The sequence below is a fragment of the Monopterus albus genome, unplaced genomic scaffold, assembly GCF_001952655.1.
Source record: "Monopterus albus unplaced genomic scaffold, M_albus_1.0 scaffold72.1, whole genome shotgun sequence".
Classification (NCBI taxonomy): domain Eukaryota; kingdom Metazoa; phylum Chordata; class Actinopteri; order Synbranchiformes; family Synbranchidae; genus Monopterus; species Monopterus albus.
This window is the reverse complement of record NW_018127952.1, coordinates 628,242-646,839: the sequence shown is the minus strand read 5'-3', so window position 1 is coordinate 646,839 and position 18,598 is coordinate 628,242. Positions and strand designations below refer to the sequence as shown.

The window sequence follows — 18,598 nt, the reverse complement described above, 5'->3', positions numbered from 1 at the left end:
TTGTCTACATAGTATATGACAATAACATACAGAGGACCAATTCACATTGCCAATATTCTATAATGTAGTAGTTCATTTTGTGAATAAGGCACGCAATGCACAGATTCAGGTTCACTTGCCTAAAAATATTCATAATCCTTATTTATAGTATTTAAGTATATACAGGACCTGGTCATTCCCAGCATGACTCATTTGGACACATTGTAAAGTTGTGTTGATTGTACACTGGCCACTCACAGGAAAGCTGCTCAGGGAACAGGGCGCTGCACAACTAGCATGAGAGATGACAGAGATGTTACATCCATGTATTGTTCTATAGTCAGTTTGATATACCTCGAATAGGATTAATGTAGGAGGAAAATTCTAGTGTTCTTCTATTAAAGGACACATGGATTTAACGGAACAGATGTGCCCTGAAATGAATTCAGTCTTTTCATAGACTAAACTATTGGTGTTGCTTTAGTGTCATATGGTAAATTATTAAAAAAACAACAACATTAAGACATTAAACATGTAAATCATTTTGTTCAAACTATTTATAGAATGTAATGAGAAATGTGTTTTTTTTTCTTAATACCATTGCTACATAAGGAAAGAAGTCCTCTTGAACCACCAGTATAATTCCTACAAAGGGGCAGTAGAGCTCAGGAGGGGTTTCAGTCCTGGAGAGAAGCAACTCTTTCCATGTATCAGTTTTAACAGTATTTTTGGTTGCCAAAAATGGTATTACATGGCTTCTGTCAGCTATATAATACACATGCTCACACACAAGCAGATGTGCACATCCTTATCAGGGGCTATCCAAGACAAAGACTTACAAGTAATGGCACCATTTGCAATTTCCTGGCTTTCTGCATAAATTGTTCATGAAATGTGATCTGATCTTCACCCAAATCACACATATCAACAAACACAATATTTCTAAACTGATAAAACACAAACAGTCATGAGCTCATATACAAAGTGATAGTGGAAAAAATAATGGCAGCGGTCTTCTAATAACTGGCTGAACCACCTTTGGCAGCAATAACCTCAAGCAAGCACTTCCTGTAGCTGTAGATTAGACCTGCACAGTGTTAAGGATGAAGTTTGGACCATTCTTTCTTACAGAACTGCTTCAGCTCAGCCATATTCTTAGGATGTCTGGTGTGAACGGCTCTCTTGAGGTCATTCCACAGCATCTCTATTGGGCTGAGGTCTGGGCTCTGACTGAGCCACTCCAAAAGGTGGACTTGGTGTCTTTAAAGCTATTCTGTAGTAGATTTAGTTCGATGTTTAGGGTCATCGTCCTGCTGCATCACCCAGGTTGTTCTGAGCTTCAGCTTGCAGACAGCCACCCTGACATCATCCTGTAAGATACTTTGATAAACTTGGGAATTAAGTTTCCCCTCTACAATGGGGGTGGCTGTGGATCAGGAGGTAGAGTGGGTCATTTCCTAACCGGAGGGTTAAAGGTTTGATTCCTGGCTTGTCCAGTCAACATGTTGGAGTGTCCCTGAGCAAGACACTGAACCCTCAGTTGCTCCCGGTGTGTGAATGTGTGAGTGTGAATGGTCAAGTAGTGTAAAAGCACTTTGAGTGTGCTATATAGCATAGAAAAGTGCTATACAAGTATAAAACCATTTACCACAATGGCAAGTGGTCCCGGTCCACAAGCAGCAAAGGAGGCTTAAATTGTGATAGTCTGTTCACTGTTGGGATGACATTTTCATGTTGGTACACAGTTCTGGTTTTACACCATACATAGTGCGGTGTGTTCTTCCCAAACAATTCTACCTTCATTTCATCTGTCCACAGGACATTTTCCTGAGTAGAGTGTCAAGGTCGTTTTTGGCAAACTTCAGGCATGCTGAATGTTGATTTGGGGGAGCAATGGCTTTCTCCTTCCTCTATGGTGTCCTGCCATGAATACCATGCCTGTTCAATATTTTGCATATGGTTGAGTCATGAACAGTGATGTTAACCAACTCCAATGAATGCTTCAAGAATGTAGCTGTTTCTCTAGGGTTCTTTTTTTTTTTTTTTTTTTTAACCAATGAGCATTCTACATTGTGCCTTTAGAGTGATCTTGGCTGGTTACCCACTTTTATGGAGAGTAGCCACAGTACCAAATTGTCTCCATTTATAGACAGCATGTCTAACACTGGACTGATGAATATCCAAGGTCTTTGAGATGACTCTGTTCCAGCAACATGCAAATCAAGAAGTCTTGATCGTAGGTCTTCTGAGATCTTTTTAGGAGGCATGGCTCACATCAGCTGATGCTGCTTGCAAATAGCATACTGACACTGTTTGGATGTTTTCATAAGTCAAGGTAGTTCTAAACCACACCTCTGATCTTGTTTCATTGATTGAACTCCAGGTTTGCTAACACCAGACTCCAGTTAACGTTTAATGACATCAGAAGCCTTGTGTTGACATTATGTTTTTCCACCATCACTTTGTATGTTTAATGGGTGTGTTCAATAAAGACATGAAGTATCATGACTGTTTGTGTTTTATCATCTTAAAAGTGTTGTGTTTGTTGATATTTGTGATTTTGATGAAGATCAAATCTCATCTGATTGTGTGTGAGCATGTTATTACATAGCTGTTTAAAATCAATAGCAGCAAATGTACTAAATAAAATTTCCCAGCAAGTTTTTGTCCCAGTATTCATCCAGCATGACCAACTAAACCTCAGCCTAACAAAATTACCAGAATCACAAAAAAAACGGTTTCAGCTTAGTTCAGATGGGTTCGAATAATAACAGATATTTTTGTTGAAATGAAAGACAGTAACTTGGGTTTTAAACAGGTCTTAAGATGCATCCTCTGGCATGTAGCACCTTTCTTGATGACCAAGTGTGAATCCCTAATATGTGCGCTGTCTTTGCACAAACCTGCTTTCCAGTCAACTTACACACATACACAAACATAATCATTTGCACTCTTTCTCTGTTTGCTTGCTATTTGATTCAGATGTTTGTGGTCATGTGTATCTTAGGCAACACACACACTGTGACTATTGATTTTCCTCCTCTGCCCCTAACCATCTTACTAACAAAGGTTTGTCTACCTCTGTTCTCTGTTCAGTTCACATTAGCGGGAAGACAGTGCTCAAGGGCAGTGACAATGAGACCCATTCTTCAAGTATTCCACTGTTTTTGACCTGGTAACACATGAGGAGATGCCGTAGCGGCCCCTGCTGGAGTCCTAAACCTTGAACCTAATATGGGAACAGGTGACACCCAAGCCCAGCAGATTCACCACTGTCCACAGTTCATCTTGTGGCTACCATGAGGTGGATGGAGACGTAGGGAGCGAAAAAGCTCCAAGGGGTATCTTTGGCCACTTGTGTGATTTTCCCTTTTTATAGTGTGAGTAAATGTGCATATTTATTAAAGGGGGAACACACCTCAAGCCGATACACAAACACACACTAGGCCCTGCCACATCTATAGTCCCCCCAAGCCCTCAGGACTCAAAGTTGTACAGTCAAGGCCAAGAGCTCACCCAAATGTGCCCATGCTCTTTTAGTAACTGTACTTATTGACCACTCGCATCTGTGAAGTCTGTGGTGAAAACCCATTAGGTTTAGGGGGCACATCTGGCTTTAGCGACGGGGTCCGTTTGAGCCCTGTGCGAGGGAGTGAGCCATGCCCACTGTAGCTGCTCTGGAGGGGGGTGTTGGGGGCATGTAACCCCCTCTGTTCATACTGTGCTGGCGAGACACAGATACCCCCATGGTTACCCCATTTGGTGAGGTGGATAAGGAGTGCCTATGTGAGGCACTCCGGTGGAGTTGGTAGCCCCCTCGTTGTCTCTCCAGGGTGCCTCCCATGCTCAGACTGCCCGTTGGAGTGCTGGGAGCAGTGGGAATGGGCACATCAACCCTCTTGGTGGGGCTATGCCTCGGCAGGGAGGAGGAGGGAGAGTACAGGGAAGCCTCACGGCTGGGCACCTTGGGAGGTAGTTCAGTTAGTTCCTCCATGGGCTCCAGTGTGAGATGCTGCCTTGGGCGGGGCCCTGATCCCTCTTGAAGAATAGCCTTGGGATTGGCCACAGAGTCATTGAGGTGTTTTAAAAGATCATTTAGAGTATTTCTGGCATCCACAGACCTCTTCTGGTCTTTCCTAGTTCCCTTAGATTCTGGATTCTTCAGCTTCTTTTCAGATGCATGTGGCAGTGTATCATCACCATTTTCAAGGTTAGAGTGATCATGTGTGGCGTTGGGCAGGACGACCGCACTAGGAATGTGGGAGTGTCCCAAGTGAGAGTGGTGGGAGTTGGAGTTAGAGTTAGAAGGAGCAGGAGAAGAAGGAAGGAACTGAGGACTCCTGGCTAATGAGTTGGACTCTTTCCGGGACCCATTGACCTTCCCATGAGCCCTCTCCCATTGGTTTTTGATGGGCTGCAGGCCTTTCTGCTGAAGTACAGGAGTGGACTCAGGTGTAGGCAGGGCAGCCAGTTCAGGGGGCTGACAGCCATCCCGCATGATTATGGTCTTGGTGTCACTGTTTGGTGTATTCAGGTCTTTGCCATTGCTCAGCAGGTTGGTGTACAGCTTGGGAGAATCGATGTTGGTTTGGTACTCCTAAGAATGTGACAATAAAGTCAAAAGAGTAAGATTAGACAGTTTCACATCTTGTTCAATCACTTCTCTGCAGAAATGTCTTTTGATACAGCATTGGAGCTTTTTCTTTTATGACTGTACCTTTACAGGACTGTCAAAGAGGCCATTGAGTTTTACAAAGCTTCCAGTGGAGTCAGAGCAAGAGGGTGCAGACTCTGCATCCTTGTGAACATGTCTTGGCTTACGGAGGAATGAGTCTCGGTAGCAGAAAACAATCAGACCAGCCAGGAGAGCACCCATGAGAAAAGCAGCAAACACGCAGGTGATGAGGATGTTCATGTGGACCATCTGGTTGGTCTCACCTGCTTGAATATCCCACATACCTACAAAACAGTAAGACATTGGTTAACCCCCTGGTGGAAAGAGTCAAAGTGCTTAGTGAAGCGTCCCTCCCCACTCAACAGCAGAAATGTACATGCTTGTGTGTAAACACAGCCATGCACGAATTTCTGCTTTCACATCTACGGTGAAGAAGCTGTTAGGTACCCACATCCATTTCCCCACCTGTAAGAAGCAGCACTCTGTCAGTTCAGAATGAAAGATTTAAGGCGTTGCCTTAAGCCACATTGCACTAGAGGCCTTTTGGCATGCATTTAACCAGTACCAAAGGGTTAGAACTGCAGTCTTATCTGAGACAGAGAGCCAAATAAATATTTTTGCACAAGATATCAACCACCAGGAAGTCTGTCAGAGGAAAGCTCACAGGTGTTGATATAGCTACTGCTCTACTAGAGGTTTGTTAGTAACCACAGACATTGAAAGAGTTAGTCATCCACCATGCGGCCACAGTAGTTATGTGGCAGAGCAGGCCCAGTCAATTATCTACCAGCCACAGTAAACTTGCTAGAACTGTTACTACAGTTAAACACAGCTAAAAACTATGTTGGCTGAGAGAGGAGGTACCAAACAAAAGATTTTAAAGAAACAATATGAGAACACTAGGTAAAAGATTTAATGATTAGAAAACTGGGAATAAAAAAATGTAAAAGAAAGGAAGAACATACACATTTCCAATTTAAATGAAAGAGAACAATGGTAACAAGAAAACATAATGTACAGCAACAAAAATTAAGAAAAAAGACTAAATTAAAATCTGCCAGCTGCCATGGTGTGCATGTGTGTGTTTGCATATGTGAGCCTATGTGTGGAATCAGGTTTGTGTGGCTTTGTGAAAGTTGTTGGCAGCTATCAAAAGAGGTAGCATGCTGGCTGCCTCCCTTTGGGCCTTACCCTCTTGGCCCCCTGGGATAGAGTCTAAAGAATGGGAGGTGGCTGGGTCATCCTGCAGCACAAAGCCTGAGCCGTAGAGCTCTGGACCAGGCCCAGAAGTGGGGCTCTGAGTGGGTATGAGTACTGGGGGGTGTATGGGCCCACTGGGCAGGATAGTGACTGGCACTGATGAAAACTCCATGTCTGTGGTGACAAACAAATTGTTAACAAACTGTGCAGATGTGGGTAAAGCATAATCCTGGTTAGCAGACAGTGGATAATTTTGAAGATTAGTGTCCAAAAAGGTAGCAGTTAACCTTTAACAAAAGAAAGTGTTTTCACACTCACAGAGCAATGAAAGTACATTTTTGCTGTTTGTTTAAATAATTTGGAAGGGGAGAAAAGAGGATACTGAGGAGCAAAGAGGAGTTGGTACACAACAGTAAGGATGCCAAGGGATGTAGGTGGGCATGCAAGAGAGAGGAGAGACTGGAACAGGAAGTGGTAAGTGAAAAGGAGGAAGTGAATCTGTGCTGGGATAGAGCACCGATGTCATCTTGTGGATTTGTTGTGTGTATGGTAAAAATGGAGAAGGTGACACATTAGCATTCAAGAGGTGTTTGGTAAGAAAAGATGAACAGTGGCAGTGGTGGAAAGACAGGGTTGAAGATGCTGAACTCAAGGAAAGAAACCATTTGAGTAAAAGATCAAACTAACCAGAGGTAGGGTCACCAAATGATTTGTAATCTGGCGCTGAAGTAGTGCCCAAAAACGCTAAAAGAATTAAGAGGACAAGCAATCAGTATAAGGGAATTCAGAAGATGAAACTAAAAAAAATGAAATCGCTAGGAGACACTAAGAGTGCAGTTTAGTTGGTTTAACAGTGATGATATAAAGCACTCACTAGCAGTGTCTTTTTCTCACTGGAGTCACTGGAGGCCCTCTGGTTCTGATCAATACTGAGGTTCAGCCTGGGTCATGTTTAGTTGGTATAAATGAATGTATGGAGGTTTTAAAGTAAAATCAGTAAAGGCACATTTTCTGGCCATTTTATATCTGAACCATTTGAACCAACTTAACATGACCCCTAATTGTACATGTCCATGGTTCTGCCTCGCAGACAGCATTAGTTACAGGTGGCCATGTACTGTATGTAAATGTGTGTGTTAATACTGTACATAGATTTATGTCGGGGCACGTTACTGGAGTGGTTACTGGTGTGAGTGTGCAGGCTCATGGTGTGTGGAGATGAGTTTGCGTGCCATCTGCGTACATGTGTATCAGCGTCTGTGCATGTGTATATCATTGTGTGTAAATGTAGGTGTCTGAGGATGATGGCATGGCATGAAGATGAGATTTGTACCGTGACAGTCTCCCAGGTGGGCAGTTTTTCCAAATTCAACATCCTGCTCATATCCTGACCTGAAATGAGGGGGAAAGGGAGGTAGACAGAGAGATTAATCAGAACGTTCTCATCTGTACTATTTGCACTTTATATTGCTGCTGGGGCTTGAACTCACAGAACATCAGGCTGTATCCTCTCACAGACTCCATGAGGCTTCCAGCCACAGTAAGGATCCCTAGATGCAATGCAGGACCTGGTGCCACACGATCACAAACACACCATCAGAACACCGGGTTTAATCATTCTGGAAAGTGCACTGTAATCATTTGTGTCTGAGTGAACATTAACCACAAACTATATGGGGTAAGATGTTATCATACCCTTTATGACATTTAACTGAAAAACAAAACAATAAAAGATATAAACTGGTGGCTGACTGTACCAGGCACATTTTAACTCCCTATGTATACATTAGTACATCACTTACTTTTGGCAGGAAGAATGCCTTTCACAGCGACTCAGGGGAATACGGATGACACAGCTTGAAAAAGCAACATACAGGCTGTGCGTATCTTTGTCCACGTGCAGCGAGAGGACACGCTTGTCATCCTCACGGTTAGACAGGCACCTGGAAAGGGAAGCCAGAAACCTGATCAGAGGTTCATCAGATAAGGCTGTCTGCTGTGTCAGCCTCAGTAGATTTAATCACTTGTTAGGTGGAGAAGTCACATAGAGCCTTTTCTCACAGTAAAACAGGATTTTAACCTCTGACACACAGCAATAATGTGTTTGCATCCCTGAATAGGCTACAAAAAAGTCAATTACACACGTACTGTGCATGCACACAAAGTAGACAGACACTGTCACCTGTGGCAGGAAGCTTCACTGAAACCTCAACCAGAAGAGAGAAGGGGAGGTGAAAAAGAGAACAGGTTGACAGAGAGAGCGTGAAAAGCACATGTATCCCTACTTGGCCCTGTTGAAGACGTCTATCTCCTCCAGAAGCAGGCTGTCATTAAAGGACACAGATGTGGTCTTGGCCAAAACTTTGAGGACAACGCCCGACTCAGCCCCGATGAACACCACTGTGTAGTTTTTGTGGGGTCTTGCTTCATTGTCCACAGCCAGTGCTGTCAGCCTGTACCTTCACACACAGCACAGAGGCATGTGTTAATCAGAATAGGGGTTATCCCATTCAGAATAGGAAAGGCCATTTGTATACATAAATCAGTGACTCTTGAGTTACTAAAGGTCAGACATTTTTTTTACTTAATTTACTTTTATTTCAGGAAAGTTCTTGTAGAGCTCCCTATGATTAAATACTGATAGGATTTGAGCAGTTTAGTATATTTTGTCAAATGCAAATGAACTTTGTAAAAAAAAAAAAGGTTTATATTCCTCAAACTAAGGTATTAAAAAACATCAGTTCCAAAACTCAGGCACTGCATTAGCAAGGGCATAGATACCCGGTCCTCAGGTACTCCTCCATTTACCTGACGCGTGTCCTAGTGAACCAAGGCTCATCCCCAATGGACGGCACAGCTGTGTCCATGAGGGGGTGGGACTTAATAAACTGCAGGGTATCATCTGGGAACTCAATGGAGCTCTTAAAGGACGCAGCTGGACCATGACCTGCACAGCACCCGGGTCTAGGATGGAAGGGTGCACATGAACAGAGGGCAAAAGGTCAAACATCAGCCTATACGATTACACACCAGGGAGTAATAATAACGTGCATTGAAATGGATGGAAAGTGCAGTGAGAAAGTGGGGGGAGAGCAGCAGGTGCTTATTAGGATCACAAAAAGGCCTCAGCTGGAAACATAAAATATACATATGCATGGTTATCGTCCATCAATGATTTACTGAGGTAATGATGCACTGTGTGTTTTGGACACATGGCATAGCTACAAATATAGGTGCTGACTGTAAACAGGTTAAATATGCAACATGTCTAATTAGGCCAAATTAATTATTTAATCATCAGCAGATGGTTAATGTGTGCACTGGGTCAACGATAATAACCTGGTCCCTTCCTAGTGAAAAAAGATTTGGATTCATTGGGCTTAACCTGGACTAAAAGGGGGTTAAGAAACAGAGAACATGACAGGTGATAACCTACTGCTAATTTAAGTGCCACCTTCTCAGATTAAAGCCATTTTTAAATCTAAAATTGTAGGCTAAAGCCCTCTTGTATTTTGATGCTAGCTTTTTCCTTTTTGCGTCTGCTCTGAGGGATGGAAGTGTTAAATTCTTACCGAGGTTTGGGCAGCTTCTCCTCTGAAAATGGAGTCCACACAGAGTCGGGAGTCTTCTGCTCTTTGAACCGGCCTGAAAATACTTTCTCTATGTCAGCCATGGAGAAAGCACACACTGCTGACCCTGGGATACTGTGGGGAAAAATAGTAATGTAATGTCCATGCTTGACTTCTACATGTCTTATTTCTGTCCTCTGCACTGGTTCAATCAACAACTAACAGCATCCGTGGCTCACCTGTTCATCTGTGTGGTAAACACACCCACCACCGAGGGAACTCCGTTGATGTTGATGATGTCAGTGATGGACTGAAGCACATCGAAGTAAAAGAAGGACTCCCCTGGCACAGAGCAGTTCAGCCTTGCCTTCACAAAAGATGTCCAGTGCTTCTCCAGCACCCGCTGTGACCCACCAACGTCATTCTTACAGATCCGGGCCACACGGGAATACACAACCTGCAAGGAGCAGGAGTTTAAGAGAGGAGACAAAAATGGATGAAAAAAGAAAGCAGCTGAGTGACTGTCACTAAAAACACTTCAGCGTGTTGAATAATGCATCTCTCCATCCTGTAGCAGCTCAGCACACGCATCTTAACAAACACATGGTCTCAACTTTGAGTCTGTGTGTGAAGATTGTGCCTTCTGACTGGAACAAACATTTAGAGAACACATTCTTTGGCCATGACTGACCTAATGCAGCACCATGAATGCATATTTGATTGCACATATTACCAAGGCTTAGAGTATAAATTAAGTGTGTGAAGCAGTTGGCTTAGACAGTTTTAATAATTTACTGGTGCAAACCTCCATCAGAGGCCAGGTGTCACCCCAGCATTAGTAGGATTGAAATATTCATTAGTTGGTGGCTGATGGAGGGTGCTGGCTTCCTGTGTCTCAGCCACACCGGCTCAGGGATGAAGCATGGTCAAGTCTGAAGTTGGCCTCTAACATGAAACATCCTAATGCCCTGGGCATGTGTGTGTGTCACAGAGAGGGACATTCACAGAGTGCACAATCTCCAGGAGACAATTCCTCTCACTCTGTAATGGCTTTACATTAGTAGAACACTCCCAATAAACACTGGCTGCTGAAATTCCTCGTGTAGTCTAATACGATGTCATCGCCTGAATGGGCCTCATTACCACTAAGGCCATTTGTGCTAGAAATGCATTCTCTGAGGGAAATGTAAGCTTTTTTTGGATAAAGCCTTGCATCTTTGTATCTGGGTGAAATACGCAATGCATTATAAATGGCAGGTGCACTGTCTTACCTTGCCCAGATTGCTGTGCTCCACTGCAATCTCTCGGTAGAAAAAGTACACATAATTCCCATACTCTGCGGCATGCAGGAAATGAGGTTCTGCGAGAGAGAGAGAGACAGAGGCAGAGCGTTGAAGTGTATTTCTGCACCGTCACCACTACTGTGCATGTTGAATATTTCAGGGATTTGTACAAGGCGGTATATGACTGGTGGTGACCTAGATTGCCTGAGAGAGAACAGACCATATCCCCATGGATCTTGGCAAAGCAGGAGAGCTCTTTATCACGCCAAACACAGCCCTGACAGCACATACATACATTCACCATGTAAAGGCACCATGGGTATTAAGCTAGGTGGCAGGTAGACACATGTACCTCCAGGAAAGCAAGGTGAGAGAGAAATAAAGTCTGAAAGTGATGGAGAGCTAGTCACTTACCTTTCAGCCATTTGGAGTCATATTTGATAGTCCTCAAGGCTGATCCATCACCCATACTGCGATAGATGACAGAATCACTGGCCTGGAAGTCAGCTACAGTTGCCGAATACAGCTTCCCTTCTAAAAAAAAAACAAGGAGCAGAGTGACTAAAAACTAGGCTACAGTGCTCTAATGCTGGTTGTTTCTCTTCTTTTATAAGGCTTAATTGGCTGGGTTGTTAGCGCTGCAGGCGCAGTTTTACTGTGGCAAAGAGACAGAGGCGATAATGAGAGCATAAGGAGGAACACATTAGTTCTTCTTCAGCAAGATTAACTATGTGTGTGAGTGGGTGTACGTTTGACCCTTACCAGCGAAAAGGGCAACGTTGGTTTGCTTGGAGTCAAATGGGCACCGTGCCAGTCCATTGATCTCCTCCCCATCTAACTCGAGGTTATCCAGCTGAAGGGAACACAACAATCACCCACACATTTAAGGAGGTTTGCCAAGGGACACAGAGAAAACAAACACGCATAGAAACACCAGCGCATACATGAGTCAGTCAAAGGAGTCCAGTCAGATTTATTTAAAAATCCAAATTAAGTTAAGGACATTTACACAATGCTAGTCAAGATTTTGTGAAAGCGCTGTGGCAGGCTCTGGCACCGGATACTGACCCTGTAGTATCTGCACGTGGGATTGAAGCTGTTGGTACCACAGATGAACACCAGGTCATCGTTTCTGGGAACTAGTACTTTGATGAAATTGTGGCACTCATCCTGAAAACAGTCAAACACCACAGGCCAGTGTTTTGGGAGGCAGCCAGCTTCTCTGCTCAGTTTAAATCTCTGTCCGCGCAGTGGAATATTAAACAAAATGTGCAAGGTGAATGAGTTTCTTCTACATACCCTGTGTTTTCCCTTGACAGCACACATCTCTCTGTCAGTTTGGCCCGATCGCCATGTTAGCTTCTGGAAAAATCAACACGGAGCATTAGACACATCCACAGCACGCTAAACACACACGTACACTTTCACACTCATGCACACGCACGCACAGTCCACCCTGTTCCACTCTCATTTTACAAGCTGTCCACTTTGTGATGAATGGCTCCGTGTTTTCTATGGAGCCCTTTTAGTGTTTGTGGATTGAGAGAGCAGCTTGTGGCGAGAATCTTACCCGGTAAGGAATGATCTCATTCCTGTAGGATTCTCTCAGACTGACTAGGTACACCTGATCTCTGTGGAGTGACAGCAACAAAACATACAGCTCAGTGACACAACACAACTAGCAATACGCTAATATAAAATATAATCAAGGCTCATCATTTTCAGTGTTTCTGTTTTGGAAATAAAAGTCATGGGGCTATATCAATGTTTAGTTTAAATATGAATTAAAGGTTAACATTTTGATTACAAACTAATTCAAGTCTTAATTTAAAAATACCCATTTTCAATACAACCAGATCATGATTTAGCCATCTCTTGATTGCCACATTTTTTGAGGGACTCTGGTGCATAATGTGCAGCTCATTTGCAATGTTTAATTTTTATATTTATTTTCCATTATGACAATATTTTATAAGCTGTTCATGTCATTAGAGGACCTCATTAACTGCATTAACTGGTTTCAACCTCCTCTTGTAGTGGGGAACCCATAGGTTTTTGGTTTGTGGTAATATAAAATTTTAGGAAAACTGGTTTAAACTCTTTTTCTTAAAAACTGAAAGCGATGAGTTTAACATATAACTCATTCAAATGTCTGCATGAACCTCTATTGCTTTTTTCATAAAAACTTGAATATCCTCTCTGCATATCATTTTACATGACAACGTATTGTTTTGATAACAGCTCATTAAATATGCAAATGAAAACAATGGGAACCAAATTGTATCGATCATTAGAGAACAATGTTTTGGTCACTTTAAGTAAAATCATGTGAATACCCCAAACTGACAATAGGAGGATCAAGCTGACAACAGTGATGCATATGCTGGAGATTATAGGGGCTTCAGAGGTGTGACTTTTATACTGTAGAAGTCGAAATGATTTCCTGCTACAATATTAGTCCTGGCGGTCAGATTAATCCTAGTGCCCATAAATACCAAGAAGGCATGTAAAGGTGCCAAGAAATTCCTGACAAAGCGTCAAGCCAGGATGATAGACGCCTTTCCTGAATCAATACAGCCTGAATATATCAGACTCAGGGCTAGAAGCCACAGATTCAATAACACTAAGAGCTTTTCCCCCCTTATGCCACTGTTTACCTACCAAGGAGTGACTGACTTTATTGGTGTAGGGGATGTGTGAAAGAGAAAGTAAGAGATGTGTGTGTGTTGTGTTTACCTGCCAGCGATGAACAGAGTGTCCTGTATCTTGGTCATCAGCTGAAAATCAAGGCGATGCTGTGACTCGTTGCCAGAGGGCCTGCCTCTGAACACAGGGTACCTCCGTGAAACTGTAAAAACATCACATATGCACATATACTATTATTCTGGAAACTTGCGGTGAAAGTAAACACTTGTGCACGGATAAACCAGTCACTTCTTGCTACATTTAACTTAATTGTACTGATTAGACTTTCTGTGTTTGCGCTTTGTACAAATCGTCCTGCAGTGAAGGTAATGGCACAGTGCAAACACTGCATCAACCATAGCTTTTGTATAATTACATCTGTGTGTCATTGTGCTGTGCTTGTGTGTTAGATAGTGGCTGCTTATGTCAGCAAACCTCTGTTCTTTCAGTACATCAGAGAGATGAAAATGAAATCCACTTAATGCTACAACTGGCTATACAGCAGATTGATTTTATTACCATGTTTATAGCATGCTAGTGTCTGAACTGCTGACCTGACTAAAACGAGGCTTCCAGTATTTGTCTTTATTCTATGAGTATTATGCCTAAAAAAATAGCGGCTGAAGTGTATATAAGGGAGACTGGTTGAGGTGCAGTAATTTTCATTTCTAGCCTTCTCTGCTGAGTTGAGCTGCATGCGTATACTCACAGTGTGCATCAACAACATCGAGGGGTACAATATCCTCAGGGAAGCTGACTGCGAGGAGAGTGCGTGAGGCTGTCAGCAGCAGCAGCAGCAGCTCACTGAACAGAAGCGCAGCTCTCTGGCCCATGGCTGCGCACAGACGACACTTCCTGTTTCACACTAGTGGAGATGTTACCTGGAAATACATACAAAATGCATGCTTTTGTTGCTTTACATGTTGTACATGTTATACTGTATTTAACCTAACGCTGCAATGAGCCAAATCTGGGCCTCTTCTCAAAATCAGAACAATGCAAAAAGTCTTGTCAGTGCTCACCGTGTTAGTAAAATACACTAATAATTTACACATAACACCTTTTCTGGCTTATTGATGACTGCACTCTCAGTGGCAGTGCTTGGCATTTCCCCTGTACCTCTCTCTGCATCTGCTGTCTAAGGGAAGGTCAGCCAGCTGACTGGTGGGGTGTCTCGATGTGTGAGTGCAGCGGAAGTCCACTCTGTTAGAAACGTGGCAAGCCTACTGTGTCTGTACATCTGTGCTTCAATTGGTTTGTCCTGGGGCCAGCCTCAACACTAATCAGCATTTTTAAACTTCTTTAGTTTAGCCATTGCTCTGACTTTAGTGGACTTCTGTTGGCGCCGTTATTTCTCCAGCCTTTCCTTGGGGCCAGTGCATGTTACTGTAAAGCAGTGATTCACTCATATTAATGTCATAACTCGTGGAGTAGTTGCTTTGACATAGTTGTAATTCTTTGTGCATATAGTTTGTACAGCATGTGATTATAGATATGATACTCAGGCAGCTACACTGGTAATTTATTGTGGGAGTGGCAAGGGTTTAGTGTGTATGTAAGTGTGTGGAGGAGTGCTTTAGAGACAGGCTGTGTCTGTGCATATTAATGATTGGTGTACATTCAAATATTTATAAGGCAAACAAATTATTCATGCAGGCAAAGCCTGAACGGATATAAACAGTTTACTGGGAGACGTCACATAGGCACAGGGATGGATTAGCTGGGAGCACACCGTGATACACACACACATATGGTTGCACATCCATAATCACTCTTTCAAATAGTGTAATGCAAAGGCTGACAAATGTATGCATGCACAAACGCACACACAGTATTGATTCATTTTTCAATTAGCCCCAGAGCACACCTGCTCCAGTGCTGTCTGTGAGCCCTGCCTGCCAAGCCATTAGTGCTTTGATTGATCCACACAGGAAGCACGGGAGATCAGCAGCCAGCAAAGGCGATCTATGGACTTTACCACATCACTGTAGCCATGTGAGTACTTTGTAACTGTAAATCCTAATGTGGTGGCCCAACAACTTATTAAGGCTCTTTATGTTGGATTTTCCTTTTATTTGTCAACTGGCTCTATTTAAACACTTAGTTTAGCACTAAAAGATCCATAATAGACATGGTTGTCAAGTAAATGGATTATAACACACATGGTTGTTAAATGCGAGGTAGTGTAAGGTGATAACGGGACAATAATTTATGATATATATTGCATGTCAGCCTTTTGTCATTGTGTGTGGATTACCTAACATATACACTGGCCAAACAGCCTTTATGTTTATATGCTGACATAAAGTGTGCAGTATTTTTTTCCGGGCACTAATAGTGCAGTTTTGGCCTTAACAGTTAATGATATGCCTCTAAAAAGAATGAAAGTGGTGGTGAGATGGAGTCAGAATAATGCCAGTGTGTTTTAGTCGTCAGCCGTGTGTAATCATGGCCATTCAGTACTCTGTGGGATACCTAGGCCTGTGAAAGAGCAATGTCATTATGACTGAGTAACGCAAGGCCTGGACGAGACAGCACTTCATCTCAATTAGTCCACTTAATAGTTAAATTACGGGTTTGATGTTTTCACAAAATTGAAATATTGTATAGGGGCCAAAAATTGCTTTCCCTCCCTGTAACCGCAAACATTAATGATGCTTAAGCATTCACTATAGTCTAAATTAAATACAAAGGAATCTCTGGACACAAACAATCCACAGATCTATGCAGTCAAGCTCCCAAGTCTATACTGAAGAACAACTGTCAGCAACTTAAACTAAATAAGAAGTGATGATGCTGCCCTGCAAAGAGAGGCAGTGGTGTTCCTTAAAAGCATCACAGCCAGACATTCTCGTAGCAAGAAATGTGCTGTGTTAAAACCCAAGCAATAAATAGCGGAGGTTCTCGGAGAAGCCTGAGACAGAAATAGATACCAAATGCACAACAGCAGAAAAACAGAGGAGCTAAGAAAAGTAAATAAACCAAGCTTCTCATTTCAATTCTATAGTGCTATCATTCAGGCTGGAGGCTGTGCTTCTAGCCCAAACCTGGCTGTGTTCACGGGTAAATCATTTCCTTGGTTGTCAGAATTTAGAGTCCTGCTCTATATCACCTCTTTGTAAGCACACACACACATACAGACCCAGCCACTCTCCCTCTCTTTACAGTTCAGGAGAAAAAAACGCTCCAGCCAGAGGTGGGAGATCAGCTCCAATCACCTATGATTCCTTGCATGGTAACAGCCATGCTACAGAGGCAAAGGCTTTCCTCAGAAACTTTCATGTAAAACAGAAACAGAAGACATCCAGAGGTCAGCAATCTAAAATTACTTCTCAATCTCTGGTGAACCCAGTATGTTTTCTATTGACTATTCCTTTGCATTCTCTGGTTCCTGCCCTCCAGTGTGTGTGTAACTGCGCATTTGTGTGGGTGTGTGTATGTGTGTGCATGCACATATAGGCCTCAACAAGCCTAGAGATGCTGGGCTTGTCACGCAATGGAGTGTCATTCAGTCTTGCTTCACTCTGCCTCTGTTATTACACACTTTTCAGTGTCCTACAACCACACAACCACCCTGCTGATGTTGTTGGCTCAAGCCCACGGTGTTAAACATGGGGAGGAGGGGGGGGGTCTGGTGGATTAATATTTCTACTGGTGGTGAAGGTAGCTCAGTTCTGGCAGTTGCAGCTGAAGATTTACTGTTCCAAGCCTAAAATATCAGATTAACACAGATTCTCCTCTTAGCTATGCTTTCACTGGCATATGTTAGCCATAACCTTTTCTCCAGTGAAACACCAAATGGATGTGTTTTTGCAGGTACTGGGAGTAAACTGGGGCTAATAAAAGGATGACGAACAACAGTGGTGCATGAGATTTTGTAAGATGTGTGTGAATGATGGGCGGATGTAGTCCCAACAAAACAATGGCTTGAGAATCCTCAACTTGCCATGTTGCACCATACAGAGATTTAAAACCCACAGCATAGGAAATCTGATGGTCTAATGTCTAAATGCATGTGTATGCATGCATGACTGTCGTAAATCGCTGTTGTCTCAGCTCTCAACTGCGGCTCTGAGAAAGTAATCAAGATGCAGCCATGCAGGTGAGTGAGTCAGCCAGATGATCAGAGGAGCCACCACACAGGCCCAGGAATGATTACTACTCCTTTTCCCACTTCAGTAATAATCATTACTCTTAATCGCATGCTATTTACTTAAAGATCACTTCTGAGGGGCTTGGTTGGACTTGTTGCTTCAGAGATTTGGCAGGAGAGGGCTGTGCCACCCTAAACTGTGCTTCCCTCCTTTTCTTCTCTACCTTTATGAGAGGACGAGTGAAACAGGAGAAAGGCTGTTCTCAGCAGTAGTTCTGCTATAGTAGAGCACAAAGGGGCTGAGCTGCAGGTGTGATCAAGAAACAAAAGGGGCTTTAGGCAAGTCAACACAATAGAGCCCCACCCCCGGTCAGTGGAACTACATTCAGGAGAGCTGTTCTGGGGTGATGAAAAGGAAAGGACTTTGAGGGAACAAAGCAAACTCCATAAGCATCTTGAATCCAAGTGCTGCACATAGAGTCAAACTTTTATCACTCAGATAATTAAGAACTGAACGATCTGATTTCCAAGCAACAGTTTAGGTCAACCATAAGGCTGTAAAGGGTTAACACTGTTCACTGTATGGTTTAATGGTGTTGTTTCAGGGTTACAGCCGTCTGTAGTGTGGAGTTAACGGTGGTCGTTCTGGTCGCTGAGTCCTGACCCCATGGCAAGTGAGGTGAAGTGAGACACAACAGCCAGCTGTGCTGTCAACAAACCCACAGATGGCTCAAATGTTTGAACTGATTGGACTGTGATGCTCCAAGTTTGTAGTTACTGGGTTATACTATCCCTGTGACAGAGCACAGGCACCCCAGATTTTCAGGGAAATGTGCACATTTGGCATAAGTTTGGAAACTAATTTGCTCTCTCTCTGTTTCTGTAAAGGGACTATAGCTACTGGTTGGACAAAACTGCACAGATAAAATTTTGGCCAGGCACTAAAATTTGATAAATGCATACATTTTGTCCTTTGAAGAAATTAATTTAGCATACCAGCTTAATTTATAGAGACAGAAGGCTGTCAAATTTTCTTAAATGATTACCTCAACACTCGCAGTTACATGCCACCTATTGTGGCTCTTTCTTTACTGTTCTTGGGTTTCTTTTCTGT

At 43.0% G+C, this 18,598-nt stretch overlaps 1 protein-coding gene across 1 annotated transcript in view; it reads right to left on the bottom strand.

Annotated features, from left to right (window-relative positions):
• Positions 1-1,996: 1,996 nt before the first annotated feature.
• The window catches only part of sema6d (semaphorin 6D), a 42,458-nt gene continuing 25,856 nt past the window's right edge, over positions 1,997-18,598 (bottom strand). Inside the window, 20 exon segments of the mRNA XM_020605838.1 lie at positions 1,997-3,673; positions 3,676-4,576; positions 4,697-4,938; positions 5,846-6,028; positions 6,542-6,598; positions 7,188-7,246; positions 7,345-7,422; positions 7,657-7,797; positions 8,140-8,313; positions 8,663-8,818; positions 9,427-9,558; positions 9,663-9,880; positions 10,695-10,783; positions 11,121-11,240; positions 11,469-11,559; positions 11,775-11,876; positions 12,006-12,068; positions 12,277-12,337; positions 13,443-13,554; positions 14,101-14,272. Of these exon segments, the coding sequence (XP_020461494.1) occupies positions 3,516-3,673; positions 3,676-4,576; positions 4,697-4,938; positions 5,846-6,028; positions 6,542-6,598; positions 7,188-7,246; positions 7,345-7,422; positions 7,657-7,797; positions 8,140-8,313; positions 8,663-8,818; positions 9,427-9,558; positions 9,663-9,880; positions 10,695-10,783; positions 11,121-11,240; positions 11,469-11,559; positions 11,775-11,876; positions 12,006-12,068; positions 12,277-12,337; positions 13,443-13,554; positions 14,101-14,224 (3,261 nt within the window). The 5' untranslated portion in view covers positions 14,225-14,272 and the 3' untranslated portion in view covers positions 1,997-3,515.